General features: G+C 42.0%; 1 protein-coding gene across 3 annotated transcripts in view; it reads right to left on the reverse strand.

Moving 5' to 3' along the window:
- rptor (regulatory associated protein of MTOR, complex 1) overlaps positions 1–10,088 on the reverse strand; it is a 182,566-nt gene that overhangs the window by 56,023 nt on the left and 116,455 nt on the right. For all 3 annotated transcript variants that reach the window (XM_023406877.2, XM_023406876.2, XM_087174130.1), the window contains exons 12-15: positions 7,625–7,726; positions 3,501–3,584; positions 1,809–1,919; positions 491–565 (exon numbers count right to left, since the gene is read on the reverse strand). In XM_023406877.2, the coding sequence (XP_023262645.1) occupies positions 491–565; positions 1,809–1,919; positions 3,501–3,584; positions 7,625–7,726 (372 nt within the window). The remainder of the gene's footprint in view (positions 1–490; positions 566–1,808; positions 1,920–3,500; positions 3,585–7,624; positions 7,727–10,088) is intronic.

Here is a 10,088-nt window from a genome sequence, read left to right on the forward strand (position 1 = left end):
GGAGGGATTATATCTCTCGGCTGGCCTTGGAACGCCTCGGGATTCTCCCGGAGGAACTGGTGGAAGTGGCTGGGGAGAGGGCCGTCTGGACCTCTCTGTTGAGGCTGCTGCCCCCGCGACCCGGATCCGGATAAGCGGGAGACGACGAGACGAGACGAGATATTTATATACTGTATATATATCAACAGGCCACAACCTGACACCTAAACACACACACGCATTCACGCACTCACACACATGCACACACATGCACAGTTCTTCAAACTGTCATGCCAATAAAGCACCTTTGAATTTGAAAGGAACTTTGAGATCTCATTTGATGTAACACTTCTTTCTGAAATGTTTCTGTTGAACTCTTCAACTCATGTCAGTAAAGTGACAAGTTAAAGATCAAAATCAAAGAGAAAGACAGTGATATGTACCATTATATTCTGTTCAAGAAAAAGTCATTTTCTTCACAAATGTGTTGACATGATTGGTCAATACTCACTGGCATGTAATTGTCGGCCAAAACTGACAGGAAGTACTTGTGTCCGTTGTCTTTTACCAGGTCAGCTTGACATGACTGCAGAGACAGAGGGAGAGGGGGAGAGAGAGAGAGAGAGGAAGAGAAGTGTGCACTTTACTGCAGATGTTGCTTAAGTTTACTTTCCACTCATACAGCAGTTCTGTCATAGAGAGTAGTTGGACATTTCACCCTTGGTAGCTCCTACATACTGTTGATTGTTTGTATTGAAAAATTTCTATGTAGGTGTAATTTTCAACAATTTCGTTATTGTAAAAAATACCATGACTTTATACTTTACGTGACTCACAAAGCAGATTACTTTGAGGCACTTACTGCATTAGGCTTTGGTGTTTATTCATATTTTTAGTCAAGCTGACAGTTAAGCTAACTGCTCTAGATCAAAGTCACTGTGTGATTGAAACATTTACAAAAAGTGTGTGGGAGTGTGCAGTTTTCTTTTATGAAAAATAAAATCAAGGCAAAAGGAGTCATTTGAAATGTATGACTGGCAGTCTTTCTCAATAATGAACAAATATTTCATCATAGCAAACTAAAAACAACTAAAGCAGCTTTATCAATTTCAGATTTGATTTACATTTACTGAAAGCATCCAAACACAAAAATATACCATATTGTATGCTTGAACAGAGCTGCTTTTTCTCATTGTAAAATCATTGGTACAAAAAATTAGGCCCCTGACATAACTGTGCAGACATTCATTAACAGTCTTTCTTTAATCTTTCTTAATTTCAACCCCCTAAAGCAGACATGTCCTTTATTCATCCCTTGTGTAAGTCATTACAAAGCAGACAGAATTCATATAATGAGATTAAAGGACCAGTGTGTGGCATTTAGGGGGATCTACTGGCAGAAATGGATGGATGAATGCATAATTATGTTTTTATTAGTGTATAAACACCTGAAAATAAGATGCATTGTGTTATCTTAGAATGAGCTCTTTATATCTAAATAGGGAGTGGGTCCTCTTCCATGAAACCCACCATGTTGCACCGCCATGTTTCTACAGTAGCCCACAATGGACAAACCAAACATTGGCTCTAGTGAGGCCTTTCATGTTTTAACATTACCTATAGGCTACCGTAAGGGTCTCCTTTCGGGTGGGGGGAGGGGTATTCAGTTGATAACAATCTGCAGCCTCACTGCTAGATGCCACTAAATCTTACATACGGCACCTTTAAACCTCTGATGTAAAAACACTGATAAAATTTCAAGACAGCGAGGGTTTAGAAGGGATGAGACAGAAAGACTTTAATGTGTATGAGTGTTTTACGTGACTTACACTGTCCACAGCCAGGATCTTAGCCCAGATGAAAACCAGCAGCGGCCGCAGCTCTCTGGCTGAGCTCTGAAGCAGCTTTAACACGTAGGGGAAGATCCCTACAGACAGGGCCTGGAAACACAAGCAAAAACGCACAAACACACACAACAATGGTGTTTAAAAAAACCCTATTGATATTGCAGTTGTGTGCCAGGCCTGCTGCTGAATGTGATTGTCCAAGTCCGACCGACCAGACACACCTGTGGCCTGAACTGTAAACATGTACACGAGAAGGAGCAGAGATAGTTAAAGACAATGGTCTGACTTCTGACTTAAGCTCAAATGTCTGTGCTCAGTTTCAGCTTTGCCAATAAGAGGAGTTTGCCCGTTGGAGCATACAGTATAGTATGCTACTAACTATGACTGTAAGCCATAGTCAAATCAAATAAACTACACAATATATTAAGAAAAATATTACTTAATGTCTTCAAAATAATAAAAAGAAATAGCTTAATTAGTTAGCTTCAACAGAGTGTTTCATGTAGATATAGCACTTCACTATCTGTTTACAAAGCAATGTATTTTGTGTTCAGCTGAGTTGGGTCCAGTAGCGGCAGCTAGCTAACTGAGAGTGACCTGTCAGTTATGGTAAACACGCTACAAAATTAACAGTGTTTTTTCTAAGCCTTAAGAAATAGTTCAATATTTTAAGGATTACTCTGTTTCAAGTTCTTTCTGAAATTTAAGTGAGATAATTGATACCACTTCAAGTCTGTCCACTAAACATGGAGCTGCATCGAGGACGTAATAAGCTTAGCTAAGCTTAGCACAAGAGGGAAACTGCTAGCCTGGCTCTCTAAAAAATGCACCTAGATTCACAGCTGAAGTTCACACTTATTAAAACACTCTTTCTTTAATCTCTACAATGTGTTCATTTTAGTTTTCAACTAACCAATGTCTCCTGGAAATACGCAAGTTACTGTTAAGCTTACTATGTCTCCAGCTTCAAACATTTCCAAACTGCCACCATAAGAAGACAGAAGAATTAGTATATTTTGAAACACCAGCTTCTTTAACAATGCACTTTGTGGCTATTTATTTTTTAAAAACAACCCATATTAAAGGGTCAGTATACCAAAATTACAAAAAGATATATTTTCTCATTTACCTGGTAGCTAGCCATGCAGACACTGTGCATTTGATGTGCCAAGATTTTGAGATAGCTGCCTTTGAAACTCCCCTATCGCAATACAGCAGATTATATCAAAATATCAGACAATAACGTTTTGTTCGTGCTCTTTAGATGTCATGCCCTGTGAGCTGTGTGTTCATTGAAAAAATACATCTGAAAAGGTCATCAGCCATGTGTCCTTCCTGTAAAAATGTCTCTGGATAATCCACACACTTGCTGACCGGTAGTTCCATTGAAAACTCTTCAGAGTGAAGTCTGTGGATCATCCAGAGTAACACAGATACTTTTTTTTTTTGTCATTTTTTCATTGGTTCAGATTCATTTCACCTTCATTGTGTTGGGGTGTGGACAGAAATCTCAGTGATAGAGATCTCAAATCCTCAGCACATAAAACTACCAATGTTTGGTTAGACACCCTTTCATACCATCTGAAGGCTTCATGCTATTCTAAGGTTTAGAATTGATCTCTTTTTAATCGAAACCCATCATCATCAGCACAGTAAATGTAGAGCTCAACGCACCAGACTGACCGCCCAGGGTCCGAGGTCCAGAAACCGTCCAAGCAGATCTAGAGCCCGAAGCCGATGCACTTGACTAAGGAGGACCTGAAAGAGAGCAGAGGTCGTAGGTCAGCTCTGCTGCGTCTGAATCAAGAGGAAGTCCGAGATTAAAGAAAGAGGAGGAAGAGGAAGGACAGCAGGAGAAACTGCAGCGAGGAGTGAGGAGGTGGAGTGAAACAGGTGGCTCTCCCACCACTACTACTGACACACTGGCATCCGGCTGAACTTGTTTACTCACACACACACAGACACACACATAAATATAGTGAGTGTGTATGTGCATGGATGTGTGGGTGATTGGGTGCGTCCTCTTGGCTGCCATTTCACTTGGCTTCTTAAGGAGATACTGTTTCAGGACAATACGTCAGTGTGTGTGTGTGTGTGTGTGTGTGTGTGTGTGTGTGTGTGTGTGTGTGTGCATCTTGGTTTTGGTTTACGTGTGTGTTCACGCAATATAACAGTGATGCTATGTGGGATCACGATGTAGCGGTTTTGGCCAAGGAGGACTATTTTAAGGATGCATATGCTATGTGCTAAAAATGTAAATGTGTGTGTGCGTGTGTGTCGTTTTAAGCAGCATTAAGCGCAGTGCAGCACAAAGCCTGTGTGAGGGCTGGACACTGCTACATCCCCATGTGACTGTCCCAGTGTGTGTGTGGGAACAAGCATATGGAGGCCCCCAGGTACACACACACACACACAGACAGGGACATTTCCTCCAACACATCATTTATAATTAGTGTCTTCCGTTACTTTAACCTGGTGAGCGTGACCACACCAACAGAAGGAGGCCGGGGAAGACCAGCCCAGGGTTACCTCCAGCTCCAAGGAAGAGCGTGTGAACATGGACCTGTGTGTGACGTAGGTGTGTGTTTGTGTGCGCGCTCTGTAGGAATAAGAAAAACCACCATGCCAGAATACGGAGGGAGCAAGAATGAGGATTTGACAAAGATGTCAGTTTCATTTACCACAGTCACACATACATAAGCTCATTTTATGCACATGATTCAAGTAACACATCAACATACATTTCATCGTAGCACGGATGAAAATAAAATCCCTGAGCAATGCTGTGATATTAAAATGCATGAGAATGTGTGTGCATATTTGTCTCTGTTTCTTATCTGTGTAACACCCTGACTCCAATCTCCTTTACTGCGATGAGTAAGCACTTCCTACGATCACGCTGTGTGCATGAGCTGTGAGACACACGTCGTCATGGTATTATATGATGCATATGCATGTCCTTAATCACTTTACTGACAAAGCCAAATGTGTGTGACTGTGAATGTGCAGCTGTTAACGTAACATCACAATTTAGGGATGTTGTAATCCCTATGCAAAATCTGTTAATCCTTTCTGGATGAAACGCCTGTTGTCAAGACAACGCCGCACTGTGTCTCTCCTTCCTGAGCTCTGTTGTCCTCCCTTTGCTCATTTCATTAAAGAGCATTATTGATGGATTACTCTCTGTTGCCCTTTTCTAGTCGCTCTTTGCGTCTTTCAAATGGAGCCAGATTATATTTTGGCATCAAATCGTAAATCCTCTAAGAACATGTTAGCCTAAGTTCAATCTTATACAACCGTGTACTTAAAAGGGTATAAAACCTGTTTATGTGTCCACATCATACATCAGAGGGCACGAATTACTTCCCATCATGGTGTAAAGCTGCATAATGTTGCTTAATCTTAAAGGCTACAGCTGCTTTACTTCTTCTCTTGCACTTCAACAGCACACACACACACACACACACACACACACACACACACAAGTGCTCCCCTAGCCGTGCGCCTTTTCCTCGGCTTTTAACGGGTCCCGACAGAACTGCTGTATGGACGGGCTGCAGCTCGCAGCGTGCTGAGTCAGCAGGAAATTACCATTCAACACGGACAGCGGCACACCACTACTCCGCTGTGGTATAAGACAACACCACAACTGTACGACCCCACGGGAGGGTGGTGGGAGGACGAGGGAAAGGGAGGGAGGGCTGTAACTCAACAGCTGACGCACACTTACAAGGTTTTGGCAAGATTTCACCCCAATTAAAGCATCCCAAACAAGTTTAACACCACTTCAGGGAACACAGTAGACACTGTTCTTGTCACAGCCTTTGTTGCAGTGTTGTAAGGAAGAAAATTGGGCCGCAAATGCTGGGCTTAATTTGCAGGAATTATTTTGCAGCGCAAATCACACGTTTCTGTTGGCAGAGCTAAAGTGGTGCCCTGAAGGAAAGAGCGTCTTGTGTAAAGGTGGAGAACGCAGATAAATAAAGGGAGAGAGAAAGAAAAAAAGAGGAGCAGTGAGAGGTAGTGGTGTTAAAAGTATTGTTGTAATAAAATTTTATGCTAATGGTGGACTCTTGGCAGGTGATGTGTGTGTTTAATAAAGACACTCGTGGACCACTGAGTTTGCTCGTGCCTAATGAGAAGTGAAGCCATTCCTGTCTTCACCTGCCTGACAAAGTAATGGCACTTTGGTATTCAAACACAGGTCACAGTTATATAATTAATAATAATTCAGATGCATGATATTTGACTCCTGGTGCACGGGTGGAAGTGCTGGTGGAAATAATATCAAGGAAGAAGAATGTTGTTAGTTCTCTCACTGCTGCACCAGTGACGGATTTTAAACTCATTTATGTGGTTTAATAAATGACCATCATGAGTTCAAGAGACTCTCACCCCCACTTCTCACTAAGTAACCCAGATCCCCTCAAACATTTTCACATCAATCCCATCATTTATTCTGCTTCCTGTTTCATGCAGATCAGACACAGTGTTAGAGCAAACATGATGTCTTTAAAGAGTTTTGTTGGATGGTCATACTGTAATAACAACAGCTGAGTAAGACTGATGATTAATGCAGTTTTATCTGGGTTATTTCTGCTCTTTTAGTATTTTTTTGTGCATTATTTTGGTAGCGCACAGTAGGTCTGCTATCAAAATAAATGAGAAGTGTGAGGGGAGGAGAGATGATTTGTAAAAAGCTTCCCTGGCTGGACAAAAGAGGTTCGCAGAGACGGGGAAAAAATGAATTAAACTCACTTTTAAAGGTTGAGATTAAGAAGAATCAGGTCAGGACTGGATGAAACTGCTTCATTCACAGTATTTTGTGGTTTGTGGTATTTTGTGGTTTGTTACATGACAAATAATTCAAGGAGAAAGTTATTATAGTGCTCTTAAACACTATAAAGCATACATGTACTGTAGCCGCCATGTTAGAAGAGTTACTGAAATGCTTTTATGGTAAATTAATTGCACTTATATAGCGCCTTTCTAGTTCCCATTCGCTCACATATTCATAAAGAAACATACAGAAACATAGTGAAACTTGAAACATACAGCTCCTCCTGTACTGTGAAATATACAGTACAGTAATAACAGTGCTCCACTTTAAATCATACAGAGAACAAAGTGAGAACATTGGTGTGCGAGTGCGAAAACTGCTGTCCAGTGCAATTTCACGATGCAAAACATGAGACACTGAGAGAAGAAAGAAAGAAACAGAAGATCTGTCTGCATCATATGTATCAGCTTATTCCACTATTCTATTTTCTTTAAAGGTTTTTATTTCTTTATTTTACAGTCTGAAACTCTCTACACATCACTGTTCCAAAAGCCATCAGCACTGACTACCACTAAAAATGTTTTCACAGCTCATAATGAGTTATAATTATAATACTGAATAAGCTCAGCAAGACAGAGAAAGAGAGAGAAACATTTCGGAAAAAATATTTTTCAAACTTTAGGAGCCTGTCTGATTTTGAAAAGCTTCATGTTTTGTTCGTGGGAGCGAGAAACGCAGCAGGAGCAGCAGCTCAGTTTTTACCTGCCTTCTACCTTCCACCAGACAGTGACGGTGTTCTTATATAATCAGGCTTCATTAAAAGCTGCATAAAGCTGCTTTTTTTCTTCATCCGATTCTTTCCTTTACATGCTTTGGAAATATGAATGTATTTAGATGGCGCAGTAAAAAAGCAAACTGACACAGAAGAAAAAAGAGAGCGTGTATCAAGGTGAGTGCTGTGTATGTTTGTGTGTGTGTGTGTGTGTGTGTGTGTGTGCGTGTGTTTGTGCTTTTGTACCTGCAGTACAATTGGGAGCTGCTCAGGAGGGTTCCTGTTCTCCACACCCATCGTCAACCACACCTGAAACGCCGTCAGCTGCTCCGCGAAGAAAGGACTGTGCTGTGGACATAAATCACACAGTGTTTATCACCATTCTGAAGAAATGATTGTGCTTACTCATTCTTCCTCTCTCGCTCTCTCTCTCTCTCTCTCACACACAAACACACACACGCACAATGAGCCAGTCTGCAGTGACTAGCCTATCATTTCATAAAAGCCCTGACACAATGAGCTCAGAAGTGACACTGCACTGCAGTAACAACATAAATCCTGATCTATCATGATCACCTTCCCTCTCCTCTCTCTCTCTCTCTATCTCTCTGCTGCCATGGCAGTTTGCCTGATTGATTAGTTGCTGGCCGCAGAGTTTTTGATCGCCTGGTGTTAATAATGCTGCAGGAATTACGACAGCGTTGTGCAGACTGTTGATGGATGTGGAGAGGGGAAATATCAACACTTCTCAGCTGGACAGCAAAATTAATTTGTGCATAATTAAAGCTTAATAACTCCACACACACACACTCACAAACTCAGTAGTACATGAACAAAAAAGCTGTATAGTTGGGTGAAGGTCTAGCTCGGAGGTTGAGCCTGTGTATTTACTACATCTTAAATCCTGGTATAATGTTGTATTTTGGAGTGGGAATGTGGGAATGTAGATCTCTGTAAAACCATGTTTCGTTTCCTTTATAGAGACGTGATACTTTATGATAGATAATGTTGTATTAGCATCTTTACTACAAAGAGTTCTGTGCGTTACAGATTTAGGAGAATATTAACTGTAAATGAAAATATGATTAAATCAGGACCAAGTTAAAGTCAAGACTTTTTAAAATTTAGAATAAAATTGAATATCTCTTTCAGATAAAAATATGAAAGTATGATGAAGTAATGTACACTGCTCAAAAAAAAAAAGGGAACACTTAATCATCACAGTAGAACACCAAGTCAGTTAAACTTCAGGGATATCAATCTGGCCATTTAGGAAGCACAAGTGGTTGTGAATCACCAATGACCTCTTTTTGGTGCAAATGAAAGTGACAATAGGTGCAATGGAGAGGCAAAAGCAAGACAATCCCCAGAAAAGGAAAGGTTTTACATGTGGTTTACATCTCCTGATCCTTCCTCACTGATTCTTGTCTCGTTCTGTGTTTTGCTAGTGTCCTTGTCACTACTGGTAGCATGAGGCAGCACCTGCAGCCTGTCAGGTTGCACAGGTAGTCCAGCTCCTCCAGGATGGCACATCCATACCTGAGGTCGCAAGAAGGTTTGCTGTGTCTCCCAGCACAGTCTCAAGAGCATGGAGGAGATACCAGGAGACCGGCCGTTACACAAGGAGAGCTGGACAGGGCCGAAGAAGGGCATCAACCCAGCAGCAGGACCGCTACCTGCTCCTTTGTGCGAGTAGGAACAGGAGCACTGCCAGAGCCCTACAGCATGACCTCCAGCAGGCTCCTGGTGTGCATGTTTCTGACCAAACTGTCAGAAACAGACTCCATGAGGGTGGCATGAGGGTCCCACGTCCTCTAGTGGGACCTGTGCTCACAGCCCACACTGTGCAGATCGATTGGCATCGCCAGAGAACACCAGAACAGTGGCTCTGGGTTCCTCCTGGTGCAGGACAATGCCTGACCTCATGCGGCCAGAGTGTGTGGGCAGTTCCTGGGTGATGAAGGCACTGATGCCATTGACTGGCCCTCACTTTCCCATGACCTAAATCCAGTTGAGCACCTATGGGACGTTACGTATCTGACGCTGCCAAGTACCGCCACAGACTGTCCAGGAGCTCACTGACGCCCTGATCCAGGTCTGGGAGGAGATCCCCCAGGACACCATCCGCCGACTCATCAGGAGCATGTCCAGACGTTGTTGGGAGTGCATACAGACACACGGGGGCCAGACACACTACTGAGTCACATTATGAGTTCCCATGATGAAATTCACGCAAGTACGATCAGCCTGTGATTTCAAGTTTTCACTTTGATATTTAGTGTGATTGTGAATCCAGCCCTCAGTGGGTTGAGGATTTTGGTTTCCACTGACTGTTGTTACATCATTTTGTTCTAAACAAATTACACAATGAACATCAGTAAAGATTTTCAACTTGAATAATTTGTTCATCCAAATATGATGTGTGTATTTCTTTTTAATTGTCCTTTGCTCATTGCTGAAACCTACTTTACCTGTGCTGTAGTGACAGGACTGATGCTGCTGACTGAAAATGTACAAAAACGGACTGAACAGACTTTTTATTCCTTATGAGGTTTATTTTTTCCAGGAAATGGAGTATTTATTTTCTACCAAAATAACGTAGAGAGAGTGGAGGAACTAATTTCTGCCCTGAGTAGTGCCTGCAGTCTTTCAGGCTACATAAATACCCAAGCTGCATCACCAATAAAATACCCCCCCCCCCCCCCCCCCC

This window comes from Seriola lalandi, unplaced genomic scaffold (genome assembly GCF_002814215.2).
Source record: "Seriola lalandi dorsalis isolate HSWRI2012SDOR001 ecotype SW California unplaced genomic scaffold, Sedor1 jcf7180002054318, whole genome shotgun sequence".
In the NCBI taxonomy this organism is placed as follows: Eukaryota; Metazoa; Chordata; class Actinopteri; order Carangiformes; family Carangidae; genus Seriola; species Seriola lalandi.